The sequence below is a fragment of the Eschrichtius robustus genome, chromosome 8, assembly GCF_028021215.1.
Source record: "Eschrichtius robustus isolate mEscRob2 chromosome 8, mEscRob2.pri, whole genome shotgun sequence".
NCBI classification, from domain to species: Eukaryota; Metazoa; Chordata; class Mammalia; order Artiodactyla; family Eschrichtiidae; genus Eschrichtius; species Eschrichtius robustus.
This window is the reverse complement of record NC_090831.1, coordinates 117660103-117681322: the sequence shown is the minus strand read 5'-3', so window position 1 is coordinate 117681322 and position 21220 is coordinate 117660103. Positions and strand designations below refer to the sequence as shown.

The window sequence follows — 21220 nt, the reverse complement described above, 5'->3', positions numbered from 1 at the left end:
TCCTAAAATTGTTTAGATTATTGGGATTTTCTATGTAGACAATCATATCCTCTTAAAATAATGAGTTTTATTTCTTCTTTTCCAATACTTATATCTTTAATTTCTTTAATGTGTCTTTAAGTGTAAAATTCAGTGGTTTTTCATATAGTCACAGACTTAAGCAATTATTACCACCATCTAATTTTAGAACATTTTCATGACCCTGATAGAAAGCTATACCCATAAGTAGTCACTACCCAATACCTCTATTCCCCAGCACCTTGAAACCACTAATCAACTTTCTGGTTCTATAGATTTGCCTATTCTGGACCTTTCATAGAAAGGGAATCATATAACATGCAGTCTTTGTGACAGGCTCCCTTCAGTTAGCATAATGCTTCAAGGTCTATCTGTGTTGTAGCATGTATCAGTACTTCTTTCCTTCTTATGGCTGAATAATATTCCATCGTATGAATATGTGTATGCATGTACACACACACACACACACACCACATTCTGTTTATCCATTCATCGGATGATGGACATTTGGGTTGTTTCCACTTCTTGACTATTATGAACAGTGTTGCCATGAACATTCATTGGTAAATTTTTGTGTGGACATATATTTTCATTTCTCTTGGCTATATACCTATGAGAGGAATTGCTGGCTCATATGATAACTGCATTTAACATAAAATGTAGAAGTTCTTGAAGTCACTCCACTAGCTCTCACTAAAGGAAAGCCCCTCAGCAAAGTTTTCAGCTCTGCTCTTAAAATGCTTATATATTGCTAACGTTTTCTGTTTAATTGAGAGAAAGTTGTCCCCAGTAGTTTCTTTTGTCTTCAATCTATATGCTTAATTTTTTTGGCCTGTTTCTCCTATTTCCATCTTTTTATTGCTTCCTGATACCTTCTGAGAGAGTTCTTTGAGCTGACCTTCCAGTTCATTAATCGACCATCTGCTGTATCGATTCTGCTACTTAACCTCATTGTTGAGTACGTTATTTCATCTAATTTAAAAATACACATTTTAGAAGCCAAAGGGAAATCAGACTTTTTCTCACCACAGGACCTATCATCTAGGGCAGGTGTGCGACCTACAATCAGCCAACCAGAAGCTCTTAGCCAGGGCTTACGTACTATGACGCAAAGGGACACATTCACAGAGGCAGTGGCACTGTCTAGGACATAATGCTGACAGTTGAAATGTGAGTGTTGCTGCCAGCATCAGTCCCTCTAGACTGACTTGGCTGTGTTCTCAGCTGTTTAAACCCTCTTGGTTCCCATTCTGATGTTGACTCTCCAGACTTCCCATTGATTCTAAGAGATAGCCAATTTCCTTCCAATAAATTAATTTCCTCCTTCAGTCATTTCAAGTTGGACACATGAGTTGGGATGTGGGAAAAATACATGAGAGTTAAAGCACTAATTTCTTCCTTCTACATAGTCAGATTCTGTAGACACTGTCATAAGTTATGGTTCAAAAAGTAAAGTGAAAAACATATTACTTGAAGTTACAAAATTAGTAACCAGAAGAATGACAAGTAAATAAAACTAATCAAATATAGGAGAGGGGAATAAATTTGGGGTTAAGTGAGATGATTCCCAAACTTTGATGAATGGGATTCAAAAGTTACAGTTTCAAAGTTGATAAACCAAGTAAGAAAGGCAAAATATTATTTAGAGTTGTGAAAGTAATCACCAGAAGAACTAAGACAAATGGTAACATGTGACCACATCTGGGCAGTGGGACTAATAACAGGGAGTGGAATGGGAAATGCTGCTGTACACTTTCTACCTTTCTGTATTGTTTACATCTTTTTCTAGTCCCCCTCTAGGCTGCACCAGCAGAGATCATACCACGTAACAGAAAGGGAAGTAGTAAGACCTACACACATACATACACACTTATGCACATGAACATGGATCCAGCTGCAGCTCGGAGAATGCAAACTATAAAAGATTTAATTACAGAAGATTCAATTCAAGAGCACAGATTTGCCTCCAGATTTGTTTTTTTGGATAAAACACAAAGTAGCCTCACATCCATCATGAGCTAAATCACGCACGGAAAAGGAAGGAAATCCAATCCCAAAAGATGACTGGGAAAATGCAAGTGTTCTGTCCCTTAGAAAAGCAAGTCATACATACTTCAGTCTGTCATGATTTCGGATCTCGACTCCCAGGCATCCCGCCAACACCAAACATGAAAGATTAGTTGCTTATTTCACCTGTTTAAAAATACTCACAAACTTGAGCATTCCACAGGCTAATCCCGGCATGAAGTCTTACAACTATGAACAAGAGGAACTTAAGGTTTACTGGTAAAAGCACAAGACTTGGAGTCCAAACATTTGGGACTGTTTTATCTGACTGTTTACTAGTTGATGATGTTAAGCAAATCATCACTCCAGCCTGAGATTTGTCATCTATAGAATGGGGATAGAATTACTACCTGCATAGAGTTGCTATTAAAATCAAATGAGATAATAGACTACATATAAGAATACCTGATAAAATGTAAAGCCCAATACAAATGTTAGGTTATTATCATTATGACAGTTGGTCACAACAGACAGCTGTATAAAAATAGGCATGGCATAGTGGAAAATTCACTCTACTACTAAAAATATAACCTAGAGAAGCATCTCTATACTTGAAAAGGATGAATATTATCATTTCCAGAAGACAAAGATGGTGCTTGACCTCACACAGCTCACAGTGACATCAGTGGAGCTATCCCTCCCTTGAACTATGACTAACACCCACACGTGGCTAGCACATACCTCAGTTCACAGCTTTGGATAAGGAAAAGACACGTGCTAGAACATGTTAATGAAAGTAGAAATGAAAAAAAAATTTAAGTATATCAAGTATTGTCCTTTGGATTATAGATCCTTTAGAACTGAACCAAAGGAAATGTGTTCAAATAAGCCTAAAAAGAAGGCTGAGAAAGTATATACAAAAAGGGATGAGATTTAAAGGAGGGAAAGGCAAAGCTAACTCTTTAGGAAAGTAGTGTGATATAAAGGAAAGAGCCTTGGACCAGGAGTCAGAAAACTTAGTTCTGGCTCTCTATGAAACTCTGGGTAGGCCATTTCCCTCTCTGGGCCTCAATTTCTCTATAATATATAAAAGGAGTTAAAAGACTAGTTAACACAGTTAATCAATCATTTAGAAAACATTTATTGTTTATTATGGGCCAGGTAATATTCTAGGCACCAAGAACTTAGGAAGAAACAAAAACAGACACAGTTCCATGGATTTGATGTTCTAGATGATCTCCATCCAACTCAAAGACCCAACATGCTAAAACTCTGACTTTAGGCTGTGGAGAGGCCAGAGTGGACAGTCAGGATGGTCAAATGACCAAAGAAAATAAGGCTTGACCTCTCCAGGGAGCAATGTTCTTTTGGGGAGCAGAAGCAAGTGCCCCTCACTCCCATCTTGCCCCACCTGGGCATCAGAACTTAATACCAATTGTGGCAGCCAACTGACTTTTATCCTGAAAGGCAAGTCTAGGGCTCAAAGAAACTCCCAGAAATAGAAATATATTGTTGTTTTTCAGTTAGATAACGAGACCAACTACAGTAGAGAAATGGGAAACTTATTTGATACTTTTTTTTTAAGCTTATCTAAAATGACTAACATTAACAGATAGATGAAATTTCATAAAAATTAATGATCACTATATTAAATTTTCCTAATATCTATTTAATATAATAGGAAAAACACAACATATATGTAATTTTAAAAGAAATGAATTATTTTCTATATATAAACAGAACATAACACCTCATTTACCAAACATAAAGCCCTAGCCTTGATTTCTATCATACATTAAAATAATGTACTTTGCATTGTGAAAAGAGAAACAGTATTGATTTTTATTCTGCATTTTCTATTGCCCATTTATTGATATAGTGTTAAAGAAGGAAAACTTTTACTCAGCCATTAAAAAGAATGAAATACACACACTACTGTATATAAAATAGACAACTAATAAGAACCTACTGTACAGCACAGAGAAATCTACTTGATACTCTGTAATACCCTACATGGGAAAAGAATCTGAAAAAGAGTGGATATATGTATATCTATAACTGGTTCACTTTGATGTACACCTGAAACTAGCATAACATTGTAAATCAACTATACTCCAATAAAAATTTTTAAAAAAAAAAAAATGAAATAATACCATTAGCAGCAACATGGATGGACCTGGAGAGTATCATACTAAGTGAAGTAAGTCAGAGAGAGAAAGACAAATATCATACGATACTGCTTATATGTGGAATCTAAAAGAAAAAATGATACAAACAAACTTATTTACGAAACAGAAACAGACTCACAGACATAGAGAACAAACTTATGGTTACCGGGGGCAGGGGGAGGGTGGGGGGGAGGGGTAGAAGGACAGACTGGGAGTTTGGGATTGATATGTACACACTGCTATATTTAAAATAGATAACCAATAAGGACCTACTGTACAGCATAGGGAACTCTGCTCAATACTCTGTGATAATCTAAATGGGAAAAGAATTTGAAAAAGAATAGATACATGTCTATGTATAACTGAATCACTCTGCTGTACACTTGAAACTAACACAACATTGTTAATCAACATTGTTAATCAATATAAAATAAAAATTTTTTTAAAAAAAGAAGGAAAAATTTTAAAGATGTAAAAGTTAGCCCCCTTTTGGAGAGCTATCAAAAAAGTGTCTCATAACAGTCTCCTGACCACTCCTTTCCTCCAAGTATATACTGTCTTCCACAGGATTCTCTGACAAGTCTGCTTCATCCTGGGATTCCTCATGATCAATATGACAGAATGAAGAGAAGGGTAGGCAGCCATGAGTGTCTCAGAGATGAAGAGAGCAGTAAGATCAGCAGAAAAAGACTTGGAGGTGATGGAGAAGGGGCTGGCCAGGATGTAAACTATGTAAAGTATAAGGAAACAGCCCAAGGACTTCAGGACAGTGATGTGAGCCTTGGCCTGAGCATCTCTCCTGCCGGCTGTATGGACATTCATCTTCCTGTGGTGTCTACACAAAGAGACAATCAGCATCCCAGAGGAAATAAGCAACACCATGAAAGGCATTATACTTCCTGTATTGAGCCATAATATATACAGATAGTGCCAGTTTGAATGGGGGTATAAAATGCTGCTGTTTCCTTGGGAAGGATCGGAGAACTCTAAGCTACCATGGACTATAGGTAACAAACTGATCATGAAGTACACCAGAAGACACCAGTGACTCAGGCAACAGGCCCTCTGCTTCAGCCACAAGTAGACAGGGTGTTCAAAGGTCATGATCTTCCTGCAGTAGAAGACACTGAGAAAAGTGGCAAACCACAGGCTGGTCTGGCTTACTAAGACCCAGAAGACACTGAGATAGCGAAGCCAATGGCTGCTCTGGAAAAGTGGAAACAGAAATGAAATTGAGCTATTTGTAGTGAGGTGGATGGACCTAGAGTCTGTCATACAGAGTGAAATAAGTCAGAAAGAGAAAAACAAATACCGTATGCTAACATATATATATGGAATCTAAAAAAAAAAAAAAATGGTCATGAAGAACCTAGGGGCAAGACGGGAATAAAGACATAGACCTACTAGAGAATGGACTTGAGGATATGGGGAGGGGGAAGGGTAAGCTGGGACAAAGTGAGAGAGTGGCATGGACATATATAAACTACCAAACGTAAAATAGCTAGCTAGTGGGAAGCAGCCGCATAGCACAGGGAGATCAGCTCGGTGCTTTGTGACCACCTAGAGGGGTGGGATAGGGAGGGTGGGAGGGAGGGAGACGCAAGAGGGAAGAGATAAGGGGACATATGTATATGTATAACTGATTCACTTTGTTATAAAACAGAAACTAACACACCATTGTAAAGCAATTATACTCCAATAAAGATGTTAAAAAAAAAATACCTGAGACAAATAACAATGAAAATACAACCATATAAAATCTATGGGATGCAGCAACAGCAGTCCTAAGAGGGAAGTTCACAGCAATACAGGCCTTTCTCAAAAAACAAGAAAAAAATCTCAAATAACCTAACCTACCACCTAAAAGAATTAGAAAAAGAAGAACAAACAAAACCTAAAGTCAGCAGAAGGAATAAAATCATGAAGATAAGAGAGGAAATAAATACAATACAGATTTTTAAAAATAGGAAAAGAAACAATTAAACCAAGAGCTTATTTTTTGAAAGGATAAACAAAATTGACAAAGCTCTGGCCAGGCTTTCCAAGAAGAAAAGAGAGAGGACCCAAATAAACAAAATAAGAAATGAAAGAGGAAAAATAACTGACACTGCAGAAATACAAAAAAACCGTAAGAGAATACTATAAACAATTAATTATATGCCAACAAATTGGACAACCTACAAGAAATGGACAAGCTTCTAGAAACACAGAGCCCACCTAAACTGAATCAAGAAGAAATAGATAATTTGAACAGACTGATCACTAGAAGTGAAATAGAAATCTGTAATTAAAAAAAATAAAAAAATCTCCCAGCAAACAAAAGTCCAGGACCAGATGGCTTCACTGGGGAATTCTAAAAAACATACAAAGAAGAACTTACGCCAATCCTTCTCAATCTCTTTCAAAAGACTGAAGAAGAGGGAACACTCCCAAAGTCATTCTATGAAGCCACCATCACCCTGATACCAAAACCAGACAAAGACACTGCCAAAAAAGAAAATTACACGTTAATATCTTTGATGAATATAGATGCAAAAATTCTCAACAAAATATTAGCAAACCGAATCCAACAACACATAAAAACATGATGAAGTCGGATTCATCCCAGGGTCACAAGGATGGTTCAACATACACAAATCAATTAATGTGATATACCACATCAACAAAAGAAAAGACAAAAACCACATGACCATCTCAATAGACACAGAAAAAGCATTTGATAAAATTCAACATCCATTCATGATAAAAACTCTTACCAAAGTGGGTAGAGAGGGAACTTATCTCTACATAATAAAAGCTATTTATGGCAAATACATAACCAACATAATACTCAAAGGTGAAAAGCTGAAAGCCTTCCCACTAAAATCTAGAAAACAAAAGGATGCCTAGTCTCACCACTCATATTCAACATAGTATTGGAAGTCCTAGCCACAGTAATCAGACAAGAAAAAGAAATAAAAGGTACCCAAATTGGAAGGGAAGAGGTAAAATTGTCATTATATGTAGATGACATGATACTATATATAGAAAACCCAAAGGACTCCACACAAAAACTATTAGAACTGATATACAAATTCAGCAAGATAGCAGGATACAAGATTAAAATACAGAAATTGGTTGCATTTCTTTACACCAATAATGAAATATCAGAAAGGGAAAGTAAAAGAAAAAATCCCTTTTAAAATCACATCAAAAAAATACTTAGGAATAACCTGACCAAGGAGATGAAAGACATATGCTGAGAACTATAAAACACTGATAAAGGAAACTGAAGATGATTCAAAGAAATGGAAAGATATCCCAGGCTCTTGGATTGGAATAATTAATATTGCTTAAATGGCCATACTACCCAAAGCAATCTACGGATTTAATGCAATCACTATCAAATTACCCAAGACATTTTTCATAGAACTAGAACAAATAATACTAAAATTTATATGGAAACACAAAAGACCCAGAATTGCCAAAGCAATCCTGAGAAAAAAGAACAAAGCCGGAGGCATAACCCCCCCAAACTTTAGACAATACTACAAAGCTACGGTAATCAAAACATCATGGTACTGGCACAAAAACAGACATATGGATCAACGGAACAGAACAGAGAGTCCAGAAATAAACCCACACACCTATGGTCAATAAGCTTTGACAAAGGAGAAAAGAATATACAATGGAGAAAAGACAGTCTCTTCAGCAAGTGGTGTTGGGAAAGCTGGACAGCTGCATGTAAATCAATGAAACACTCCCTCACACCATACACACACACACACATACACACACACACACATACACAAACTCGAAAGGGCTTAAAGACTTAAAAATAAGACATGATGTCATAAAACTCCTAGAAGAGAACATAGGCAAAACATTATCTGACATAAATTATAGCAATGTTTTCTTAGGTCAGTCTCCCAAAGCAATAGAAATAAAAGCAAAAATAAACAAATGGGACCTTTCAAACATACAAGCTTTTGCACACCAAAGGAAAACATAAACAAAATGAAAAGACCCTTCAGCCTGGGAGAAAATATTTGCAAACAATGTGACTGACAAAGGCTTAATTTCCAAAATATACAAACAGCTCATACAGCTCAATATCAAAAAAACAAACAACCCAATAAAAAAATGGGCAGAAGATCTAAATAGACATTTCTCCAAAGAAGACATACAGATGGCCAATAGGCACATGAAAAGATGCTCAACATCGCCAATTATTAGAGGGCTGCAAATCAAAACTACAATGAGGTATCACCTCACACCTGTCAGAACAGACATCATCAAAAAGTCTACAAATAACAAATGCTAGGTAGGGTGTGGAGAAAAGGGATTCCTTGTACACCGTTCGTGGGAATGTAAGTTGCGCTGCCACTATGAAAAAAGTCTGGAGGTTCCTTAAACAACTAAAAATAGAGCTACCAGATGATCCAGCAATCTCACTCCTGGGCATATATCTGGAGAAAACTCTAATTCAAAAAGATACATGCACCCCAATGTTCATACTGTTTACAATAGCCAAGACACGGAAGCAACCTAAACATCCATCAACAGGTAAATGGATAAAGAAGACGTGGTGTATATATATACAATGGAATATTACTCAGCCATAAAAAAAGAATGAAATAATGTCCTTTGCAGCAACATGGATGAACCTAGAGATTATCATACTAAGTGAAATAAGTCAGACAGAGAAAGATAAATATCATATGATATCACTTATATGTGGAATCTAAAAACTGATACAAATGAACTTACTTACAAAATAGAAACAGACTCACAGACATAGAAAACAAACTTATGGTTACCAAAGGGGAAAGGTAGGGGAGGGATAAATTAGGAGTTTGGGATTATCAGATACACACTACTATGTATAAAATAGATAAACAACAAGGACCTACTGTATAGCACAGGGAACTATACTCAATATCTTGTAATAAACTATAATGGAAAAAAACCTGAAAAAGAATATATATACACCCACATATTATGTATGCTGATATATGGATATATATATATATGTTGATATATGGATATATATATGTATGTATCTGAATCACTTTGCTATACACCAGTAACTAACACAACATTGTAAATCAACTATACCTCAATTAAAAGAAAAAGTATTAAATGTTCCAAAAAAGAGGGGGAAACCCACTGTTGGGCAGTAGCCGACCCAATTCAGAGGTTGATATACCAAGCTGTTGGGTTCTCGGTAGCAGGAGGTACTATAATTAAGATGTGATCATGTTGGCTAGCAAGAACAACGAGTAAGCTGGCTCCATCTGAAGTTACTTCTGCAAGGGTCACTATGGGAAAAGTGTTAACAAAGTCCTTTCTCCCCCTGCATGAGAATTTGACCTTCAGTTAAACATAAATATCTTACGGAGACCTCCTGCTTCCTTGAGTGTGATGGATGACTCTTAGGTGTGTATCCCTTGGCTCAACCCTGAGAGCTATGTCTATGAAATTATTACAAGAGAAATTGGATCCTTTGGGACATGAGGCTTTTATTTTAGGGCAGCTTCCACCCTTACCCAAATGTGGATCTCTTCTCCTTGCACCTGAACTGTATAACTGGCAGCAAGGACTCTGCAAAAGAAGACGGTCTGACACTTCCCTGCTGGTGAACTGGATCCTTGAACTATACCCATCTGAGTACACTGGTGCCAGAGTGGCCTAAGACAGTCTTGTAAGTCTGACTATTTACTGGAAGCCAAGAAGACCCACTTGTGGGTGTGCTGCAGCTGTGAGTCCAAACTCCACTACCTGGCAGATCTGTAGGGAAAGTTTTAGGGCAAATAGTCAAAGCAAAAGGGTGACTTAGTTTATTTGATGAAGGCTTTAAATAATGAGATCAGTCACGGATCAATAGGAATTACAAACTTTGAATTGTTTTCAAAAGAGTACCACTATTGCTTAGGAGGAACAAAGAAGAAAACTTTTATTTCTTGGACTTTTTTCAGTGCTTATTATGTTCCCAGCAGTGTACCAGGCATCACAAATCTCAGCTAATCTTTAAAACAGTTCTAGGAGGGAGATCTGGTTATTCCTACATACAGGTGAGGAAAATTAAGATCAAAGAGAGTAAGTGACTGGCAAGCGTCACAGAAAATCAGTGGTTAAGTTGGAACGTCTTTCTGAGACTGAGCTCTTTCCAGTACACTAGGCCGCCCCTCATTGGTTCATTCATTCAATAAATTGTTATTATCAGCCAGTCACTTATACGTTAGGTGCTGGGGAAACAAAGAAGAATCACCCACAGCACAACCTGCCTTCAAAGAACACACAGAATAGTGGGAGAGACAAATAGACTATTAGATCAGTGTATTAGGTGCTATAATAAGGAAAAACAAAGGGTACATTGGGAGTGTTCAGGAGGGGCTTTTAACACAACCTTGGATATTCACGAAAGGCTTCGTTAAGGAGACATATAAATTAACTCTTGAGGATGCAAAGGGGTTATCCAAGCAAAAGGCTAGAGTGGGAGGGAGAAGGACATTAGAACAGGGGGAGAACTCTACGTGAAGACTCAGAGGGGACAAAGATTGTGGTAAATTCAGAAAACAGAAGAATGGGGGGATGCAAGGAGAGGAAGAAGTGGCGAGAGATAAAACTGGAAAGATAAGTAAGAGACAGATCATGAAGTATCTACGCCATAGGTACAAATTTTGGACATAAATAATCATTACAGTAATTTGATCTAACATTTTAGGAAAACACACAGAATAAGTCCTTAACTTTATCTGAGAAAGTCAGAGAAAGTTTCCTGGAGGAGACAGGTCTTGAAGGATAAGAGAACTTAACAAAGCTGGCAAGTGAGAAAGGGAATTCTAGGCAAAGAAAGCAGCTTATGCAAGAGTGTAGCAGCTAGAAGAGTATGGCATATTTGGGAACTAAAGTAGTTCAAGGTTCTTTTGAAAAAGTAAGGAATTGGAAGATGAAACCAGATAGGAAAATAGGCCCAAGTGATGAATGGCTTCTCATTCCAAGCTAAGGTATTTGGACTTTATCCAAAGCAATGGAGAGTCACTGCAGGATTTTAAGAGAGGAGCGCCATGATTGTATGTTCACTGTATGAAGCCCACATCCCAGTAACGTGGAAATGCTTTGCTGGAAGGGGATGGAATTGGGAACAGGACACTAGTTAGAATCCTGCTGCAGTCACTCTGATGGGTTGAAAAGAGCAGAAAAAGAGACAGGGGGGCATTTGAGAGAAAAATGTTTAGAGTACAACCAAAGGGATCTAGTGACCAAATGAATATTAAAGCTGAAGAAGAAGGAAGAATCTGGGATGATTTCCAAAATTCTAGTGCACTTGAGAAAACACAACACTTAACATATCTTTTAAAAAGACAAGAAGCATAGGCTGAAATAGGATTAGACATTCAAGAGATTTTAGGTGGAAGGGAGCAAAGGAAGGTGAATAGAGTATTCAGACAGCAATGTAGGTCTGATACCTATAAAAAGGGAGGGAGAAGGAAGAAGAATCGGATAGGAAGAGCCCTAGACTGCAACACAGTTCCAAAAAAGGTTCACCCAAGCTGATGGAGAGTCCTTGGGCCAAAATTGCCTGTTGGAAGAGTCTCATGTCTCATTAGAACAGAGCTACCTTAGTACTCCACAGTCTCCATCACTGGCTGACAGCAACCTGCAGGAAGTGTGGAGCTCAGCAGCTGGAGCCCTCAGTCAACTTTGCTCCCCACAGCAGGAGAAGTGAGCAGTACATTTTCATGGCTGCCAGAAAAGGGAACTAGAGACAAAGATCACCTGTGCCAGAACCCTCTGGTGATAAGAGGATTCCTTTATCATATTTGAAGCATCTGTTTCAATGATGTAGACATGGAATACTCATTTCTGTGTCTTTATTACCCACCAGATGCAATGTTGTTGAAAATAAGAACTGATCTAGTACAGTGTTTAGTGCAGAGAGAATGTTATATAAATGTCTGTGGTATGAATGAATGAACTAGAATCAGGATAATCCAGAATCAAAATGGAGTAAGAAATTTATTTATTCCTGAAATATTACAGCAGCGTCCGACAGGTAGCCAGAACCCATCCCTTTCTCAAAGAGATCTGCCAGCTGAGCAGTAAGGGTTCAAACCTGAGCAACCAAGAAAACTTCAGAAATCATCCCTCTCTGTGGCTGTGAGTACCCTGTTTGGCAACAGAGAGATACCCAAGCTAGACGGAACATGTCAAGAAAGTCTACTCATGAACATCTGATAATATATTTTTCAGGGTTAACCTCGAAATATTGCTCTGGTCATTGGGCGAGCTCCACCAAGTTACACGGACAATTTAATTATAGTGTGGGCAACAAAATTTACTCACTCTGCAAACTAAGATATGTAGAGAAAAAATAAGGTTCCTAATTTTGTCTAAAAGTATTAGAGTTTTTCTCCGGAGTCTCCACCTGTGGTTGAGAGAAGAGTTTAATCCAATGGGATAATGCAAAGAATATCTCCAGAAAAATGTTCATTTTCTACAGATTTAAAAATAAAAACCTCTGAGACATCCTCCCCATGCCATGCTTCTCTCCTTTAATTAGGGTCCAGGCGTGTACGGGGAGAGGGTTGAGGTTAACTACACCACATTGATGGCAGAGAAGTGTCATGTCCTCTCCTTCAGTGTCCTCGTCTCCTTGGGCTTCCAGGGAAAGGCCTTGTCCCTTGGTTGCTGCTAGCCCTGCCAGCATTCAAGGCTGAGTCTGTGCCTGTGCTTTGCTCCTACTGACTGCAAACAGGGAGCTTTCAGCCAGTCCTCAAAGAGGAGGAAAACCAGGACTCTCACCTACCCTACTTGCAATCCCTTTTCTTTCTCCCTCTTCTCCTTCCCACCATCCCCTGGGGGCTGAAAACAGTAGGCTTTCCCTTATATCATGTCCCCTCATACCAACAGCAACAATAAATTTCATGGATTCAGTGTCATAAGAGTAGGACTCCAAGAGGTACATACTTCCAGCTCAACCCTTGATAGGTTAAAATACTAATAGCTAATATTTGTTATGCATTTACTATGCTTTAGTTGCTAAAACACTTTCTATACGTTTAATCCTCACACCAATCCCATGAAGGATGCCTATTCTATAGCAAAGGAAACTGTGAAGTCCAAGGAGGTTTAGTAACTTGCCAAAGATCATGCATCTAATAAGTGGTGGGGTCAGGATTTGAACCCAAATGTGTGATTCCAGAACTAACATTCTTAGCCACTACATTATACATTTTTCTAGTCCAGCAAAATGTAGAAATACCAGAAAATAATATACAAGCATCAGCAGCACTTGTTGGAGTTTATAAGGTCACTTTTGCTTTCTTAAAACAGAACTCCTTACAGATTATGAACAAATAACATTGACTTCCCTTTCCACTTATCCCAAATCAAGAAAATCACAAACACAACTTGCAGATCCTCTAGATAGCCCTGTTCATCAACAGTTGGGAAATATCAGGGATATTGTATTGGTATAAGGTAAAGAGCATTGATAAGCACTGAAACCGTTTAAGAAATGTTGGAATGTAATTTTGGGGGGTTTTTGGTTTCGTCTGGTTTTTTTTCCATTCATAATCCTCCTGGGACCAAACTATGGTTCAATCCCATTAACTGTTAGGAGCTATGAACTCGGCCTAAGAGGTCAGAGAGTATCAAAAATGAGTAATTCCACGCGACATGGAACATAGGGGGCCCTGGTGGAAACTTGGAAGGTTTCAGGAGGTACTGTCATAAGTTGCTGTTGATTCCTGTGCTAAAGCCCCCCACAATACACCGAAGAACAGATGTGCGTGGCACAGACACGTGGCCTTAGGAACAAGCTCCAGCATGTAACTGGACTCCAAATGCGGGGACAATTCTCATTCCCATACTTTGACCCTGGTCACAGTGGGGGAACCAAGCCATGCTCTGGTCCTTTGTGCATGAAACAACTAGATTTAAGAGTCTTAAGGGATTTAGCAACTAAAGTTAATTTACTGAAAGCAAAACAAAACAAACAAAATGGCCGCTTCCAGGGTTTCTCAAAAATGGGAGTGAGGCATTAGGTAGCTCTTCCCCATGGCCTGGGACTTGGTGAGGACCTGAAAAATTAAGTATTTTCCCTGGTAGATTCAGAAGACCATATCCTCTCCAAAATAGCTAAACTTCCCTTCAGTGTGCCTCCAGCAACAAGACTCCTTTCCTTGGCAACCCACCCACTACTCAGACCCATATCCCCACTCCCACCCCAGACTTTGATTAAGGGCAGTCCACATATTGATGAAGTCACATAACAAAGTCTCAGCTTTTCCACGTGTCACCTCCAAATTTCTCTGAAAGTGGAAACAGGGGAGGGGTTGGGAATGCCACACCTATGAATCTGATTTCATTTACTCCCAGGGAAGGAAACTCTGCATTCAGCCAACTGGACTACCACAACAGGCTCCCTATCAGGAAATTCTACATTTTCCATCCATATTCCAGGCTCCAGTGGAATGAACAGTAGTGGTAACCTGAGCAAGTTTGCTGCACCACATCTGAATCTATTACATCAGGGTAGGATTTAATGGAGCCTCAGTAGAAATTCCTTAGTCAGAGGAGGAGTCCTTCAGAAGTTAGCCAAAGGCACCAGGAAACAAACAACAGCCAAGCCAAAATCTCTAGTAAATGTTATGTTCAATTAAAAGAGAAGAAAATCCCCACACCCAAAGCAGAAGGCAGAATCAGGAACTCAGGTAAGGGCTAAGGAACCAGAAAGTCAGGGCTAGGTAGAGAAGCTGTCAAAGTGACAGGAAGTAGGAACAAGTGTTCAGAGTGGGTGAGGATGAATCCAAGAGCATGATTTAGGGTGAACACAGCAGACACCAACTGAGACAGCATGGTTATTCCACGGCTAAACTTCCCTGTGCTGAAAAGAAGCACAGATATTTTTATTAATTACAGAAGTACTCGTGTCAGAATCCTTCTTCTTTAGTGAATTATGAATGAATATTAAATCATTCTTATAAGTTTCAACAGATACCTTTTTGAAAGAGAATTTTAAGTTATGTCAGGATTAGGAATTCTCCTAGCAGCCCTGAGAGGCATGTATCAATTTGAAAGCAAACAATACAGACCAAAAGACATTTTTATTCCTATAATTTTGAAAATGAATATATAAATCAGAACAACCTGAGAATTCATTTTTGGTTACATATGACAAAATGCCAAGTAATGTGGTGATCTTTCATGCTATGTCAGAATGTAACTCCTTCATAAAATAACAACAATAATAATAATAGCAGTATTTATTGATTATGTACTCCATGTGGGACTCTAAGCAGTTTTCATGTGTTAACTCACTCATTCCTTCCAACAACCTATCAAGAAAATACTATTACTATTCCCATTTTACAAATGAGGAAAGTGAAATAGAGAGAGGTTAAGAAACTTCCCCAAGGTCACCCAGTTTGGGCAGGGTCAGGATTTGAACCCAGGCCGGCTGGTCCACATTCTTAGCCCCAAAACTTTATACCTGAGAGCCCCATTAGTGATAGACGTCCAGATTCAGAATTGCCATGTGTCCTAAATATGTTTACAAGTTTGAGATCTCAAGCAACAACATTCTCATGGACTTGTCAGCACTGTTCGGTGACAGGAAGGAAATCAATGCCTACATAATTTTATTAAAATAAAAGTGATTACACTTACAAAAACTGCTTTTTTTTTTTTTATAAAACTCTGAAATTTTAAAAGTAGATATGCATCTTGGTTAATTAAACAAACCAAAAAACTGTTTGGATTTTTGCCCAGTCTAAAAAATTAAAAATGACTTGAAAATCTACTTTAGCAAAATGATAAAGGAATGCAAAGGACAACTGAAATTGAAGTAAAATGACTTAACCACCAGACTGGATTAGAACCTAGTATCCAAGCGTCTTGATTTTCATTCCACTGTTTGTCATTACACAATGGATTTGTGGAAACTGGTCACTTGTGGGAATTGCTGTTGCCACACAATTCACGGTCTGTTACACTAACAGCTTCACCTACTGCATGCTGACACAATACACTGAGCTGAAATGACGGCACACATTGTCTCATGAATCTCTAAAACCCCGTGAGGTCAGTATCACAGTCCGCATTTTTAAAAGGGGGAAGAGAGGTAATTAAAGTAATTCAACTAAGGCCAAAAAGTCTTGGAAAATGGACAGAACCAGAATTCAAACCCAAGTCTGTGGGACTGCAATGCTTTTACTCTTTCCCCTCTAGATCACTACATTGCTATCAGTATAAACTTTAAGTTAAAGTTAATAATCAGCCCATTATGTTGAGCTGATAGTTACTAAAATACAACTCCATGTCTACATAGTGAGTGTTTTACCACACTGACACTTTCCAAAGACTATTTCACCCTCTCCAAAACAACCATACAGGGGCTTCCCTGGTGGCACAGTGGTTAAGAATCGGCCTGACAATGCAGGGGACACAGGTTCGAGCCCTGGTCTGGGAAGATCCCACATGCCGCGGAGCAACTAAGCCTGTGTGCCACAACTAGTGAGCCTGCACCCTAGAGCCCGTGAGCCGCAACTACTGAAGCCCACATGCCACAACTACTGAAGCCCCCGCGCCTACAGCCCGTGCTCTGCAACAAGAGAAGCCACCGCAATGAGAAGCCTGTGCACCGCAACGAAGAGTAGCCCCCACCTGCCACAACTAGAGAAAGCCCACACGCAGCAACCAAGAACCAATGCTGCCAAAAATAAAATAAATAAATTTAAAAAACAACAACAAGAACAACAACCATACAAGGAGAGGCCATGAGAAGTGTCCCCGAGTGGGACAGAATGAAGCAGTAGTGTCTCTCCTACTGATGTGACAGAAGTGGTACCACGGGAGGGTCAGGAAGAGCCCTGTAATCCTGAGCCAGGTCTAAGGACTCCTAGGCTCCCTCCTGTGCCCGCAGATGCTCTATGGAAAAACGGGTTCCTTGGATCCAGGCTTCAGATGACCAGGCTCACACCAAAGCATCTCCATTGAACATCTGCTTCAGCCTATTATTTCCCAGAATGAGAATATATGAGCGGCCAGCAGGATATAACTTGTAATTACTTCTCCAGTCATCATAATCACCTCAGTTGCTGGTAGAAATAACTGGATGTCAAAATTGAAAATATAAGAAAGTAAAGTAGGAAAAGAGGAAGGAAAGGATGATTTTGATGGCCCTCCTGTGGGCCTCAGTACTTGGATCTCTGGAGCTGGTAAAGTTTTGCTGCATCTGCTGCATATGCCTCCCCAGGGAGAGGATGAGCAGAAAGTAGGAAGCTAGAGATACAATTAAGGGAGGGAGGTCCCACAGAGTCCCAAGAACATGGATCAGTTTATATTCATTTCTTTTCTTTCTAAAGGGTTCAGTCACATTCCCCATTCCATCAATTCCACTGAGAACAGAATAGATCGTAAATTCATGGATCAGAGAGACGGCACTGCTACATGATAAGAGCAGGGTACTAAACAGCATCCATACAACCAACCTGGAAACTCTCCACTTGAGCCACAGGAATGTAGGATGGGAGAAAATGGCAACTTTCAGGCAGTAGAAGACACTGAGACAGGTGGAAAGCCAAATACTCAGATGGTTTGTAAATGTCCAGAAAATATCACTAATTTGCATGATTGCAAATTATTCATCGTGGAGTTTGGAAGAGAACACCATTAGAACACCATCAATCAAGAGAATCCACAGCAGAACAATCCTGGAGAGACCCAGGTTAGTGATGATGAAGTCAGACAAAGAGGTTCTCTTGTTCTTGAACCAGCTGCTACCACTGACCAACCCGTGAAACTATTCCCCAGCATTCCCAGAATGAACTGAGTGGCAGTCAGAACCAGAAACCCGCACTCAGTGAGTCCCAGCATGTCAGCTATTAGGCAGACCTGATCTTCGTTCCTTCTGTGGATGAACACTCTCTTGCTAACCTGAAATCTCTGTTAATCACCTCTACCTGCTGCTTCTCTGTACCTGTCTCTTGTCTCTGCCCAATTTAGCCTGTTGTGGAGCACAATTTAGCACACCCTCTCTGCTCTTTCAGGTTAGTCTGTCCTCTTCAGAGACGACATGGATTGTCACATTCCATCTATGATCTAAACTCAGAAGCTCTTTGCCAAAATGCAAATAGAGTAGTGTCCAGTGTCACACAGAGAAGGAAGAGATCTGAGTCACAAAGAAGATGCAGGATTTGGACTCAGTTTCAAAGGCAGAAGGGTTCTGAGCCACCCAGAATGGAAAGGTGTGTCACCAGAAGGGTCGCACAGAATCACTCAGAAGAGTGAGAGGTCTTACTCTTCAGGAGGGAGGACTCAGGGACACATACAAAAGGGCGAAATATCAGAATTCCACTATAAGGCACTATCACAGTCACCCTGGAGGGAGGTTTACATTCATAAAATAGAAAAGGTTCAGTGTCAATGGTCCTGGATTAGAATTAAAAAGTGTGCCTCTTAGAGTATGCCTTACATGAAGGGGCTACAAGCTCTTCCCTAGTGAGCCATAGCATCGGAAATTCTTAACTACCTGAATATTTAATGATAACAATAATGAAGTAACATATGAGCTACTCAAAGTATGGATTTTTTCAGAGGGACGACCACTGTATTGACATGTCAGTGATAGTTCAGGCTGACAGAAAACACACACAGACACTCTCTGTCAACCAAAACAGTGCCTTACAGATTTTGACTATAACCAATAGTAATACTTCTTATATTGTCTTATATATATATAAAACATATATATGTGTGTATATATACATATACATGTCACAATCTAAATATTGGGTTGGCCAAAAAGTTCGTTCGGGTTTTCATAAGATGTCATGAAAAACCCAAACGAAATTTTTGGCCAACCCAATATATGTATATAATACTAGAACACAAAGGTTTCACAAAACCATATTTCCCTTTCTACATGTGTGGCATTCTGATATTTTCTATCCTATTCTATTTCTTTCAATGCTGCTTGTAGATCACAAACTTGATTTTACAACCTACCAACGAGTTGTTACAAATACTGTTTGAAAACACTGATCTGAAGGGTAAAGAAAGAAATCCATGCCATCAAGATACAAAACAGAGAGTTCAGCAACATTATCTAGTAACAGACTGAGGGATACATGCCAAGGAGCCACTCACCTGAGCTAGTGAACCTCATCAGTCTTGGCATTATGTGGTGTACGCTACGGTTACAGAGCGTCGTAGAGACACTCAGGCATAAGTCCTCCTTCATTACGCTCAGCTTTCTCAGGCTAACTTGACAACCTGGCCCAAATGCTTCCTTAACTCCATGCTACAGAATTAGAATAAGGCCAGTTCCCAGCTGTCCCTGGGAGTCTTGTAACAGAACCTCAGACCAGTTGTAGGGCTGATCCTGTAACCTACCACCGACCCTGTTCAGTTTTTTTCTCAGGGCCTCAGTTCTATAGATGCAGATTTTTGTCATTATAACACCTTTTACCTCCCCTCATAAGAAGAAATACACTGATAAGATTCCTCTACCCATGCATTAGAATTATCCATGATGAAAAAGTTTAGAATATACAACATATCAGAATGCATTTCACTTACCATTTCAGTTCAATCATACTTTTTTACTACCCCTATTATTTTTACCCCTTCCAAAATTAGAACTTGTACCTTTCTTAAGTTGTTATTGAGCAATTTAGGGTTAACTGTCATTTTTCTCTCTCATGTTTTGATTCTTTCCGAGGACAGTGTGTTTCCATGTACACCAAATTAGCTGGTGACCAGAGTTCAATTTCCCAAATGACTTCTGTTGAATATCATCACTATCACTGCTATTATTCCATCAGGTACCAGTGATATGAATTATGAGCCCATAGTTATAACCATTCTCATCTCTTAACATAAATACTAAAACCATCATACTATAACTAACACCACAGCATTAGTAATGGTTGCTTCCAAAATGTATGTTGGCCATGGTCAACCAAATAACCACATATACTCCAAGTCCAATTCTATTAAGCCTGCAGTTTGTCGGAGGGATCAATACTAGAGCTGTGATATTGTGGCATCCCAGGCTGCAGACATCTAGAAAAACTACTTAGAGATCATGTACCTGCTTTCCTTCATTCTTTTTTTTTTAACATCTTTATTACAGTATAATTGCTTTACAATGGTGTGTTAGTTTCTGCTTTATAACAAAGTGAATCAGCTATACATATACATATATCCCCATATCTCCTCCCTCTTGCGTCCCCCTCCCACCCTCCTCATCCCACCCCTCTAGGTGGTCACAAAGCACTGAGCTGATCTCCCTGTGCTATGTGGCTGCTTCCCACTAGCTATCTGTTTTACATTTGGTAGTGTATATATGTCCATGAGTAAAAGACCAAAGTAAGTATATAAGTGAGGGCCTTGGCAGAAAATAATCTGCATAAACTGGATAATTCTAGAAGAGTTTTAAAAAGGGATTATTTACAAAATGATGGACAGAGTACAGGGAAGCCATAAACAGATAGTGCAGTACCTCAGGGCTAGGAACAATGGGGCACCATACCATGATACCACTCAGAGAGAGAGAGAGAGAGACCTGTGTGGAGGGGACCTCCTGACCGTAGCTGAGATTTTTCAGTTGGGAGACCCTGAAGAGAGTGAGCTGAGAGAATACACTTCAAAACACAGATCAGCAGACTAACAAGGCATTCTGAGATCATCTTCCACTCCTTCATTATTCTTGACACTTTCTCCACAAGGACTTAGACATCATGGTCCAGGTCTTTGCATCATTCCCACTTCTGATACTAATCTGCATGACAATTGTGTTGATAAACGTCAGGAGTACACTCGGACTGACATCAAGACAAATCATAGATAATATCCATTTATACCAATCAAAGTTCAGTAATCTGAAGAACACAGAAGGAAATCAGTAGAGTTGAGTGTACACAGCAGAAAGCTCAGCAATATATATAAAATGATAAGTGGTATGCAGCCTTCCAAGTCCCTTAAAGTCCTGACCTGGAGAATGCACAATGGCCAGTAATAAGTCTAAGTGAGCATCT

The 21220-nt window shown here is 39.2% G+C and overlaps 1 protein-coding gene and 1 pseudogene across 1 annotated transcript; both read right to left on the bottom strand.

Annotated features, from left to right (window-relative positions):
* Positions 1-4706: 4706 nt before the first annotated feature.
* Positions 4707-5468, bottom strand: TAS2R5 (taste 2 receptor member 5). The gene has a single exon (XM_068549826.1). The coding sequence runs from the start codon at positions 5466-5468 to the stop codon at positions 4707-4709; it is 762 nt and encodes a 253-aa protein (XP_068405927.1).
* Positions 5469-17108: 11640 nt separating this feature from the next.
* Positions 17109-18056, bottom strand: LOC137768344 (taste receptor type 2 member 3-like; annotated as a pseudogene).
* Positions 18057-21220: the final 3164 nt, after the last annotated feature.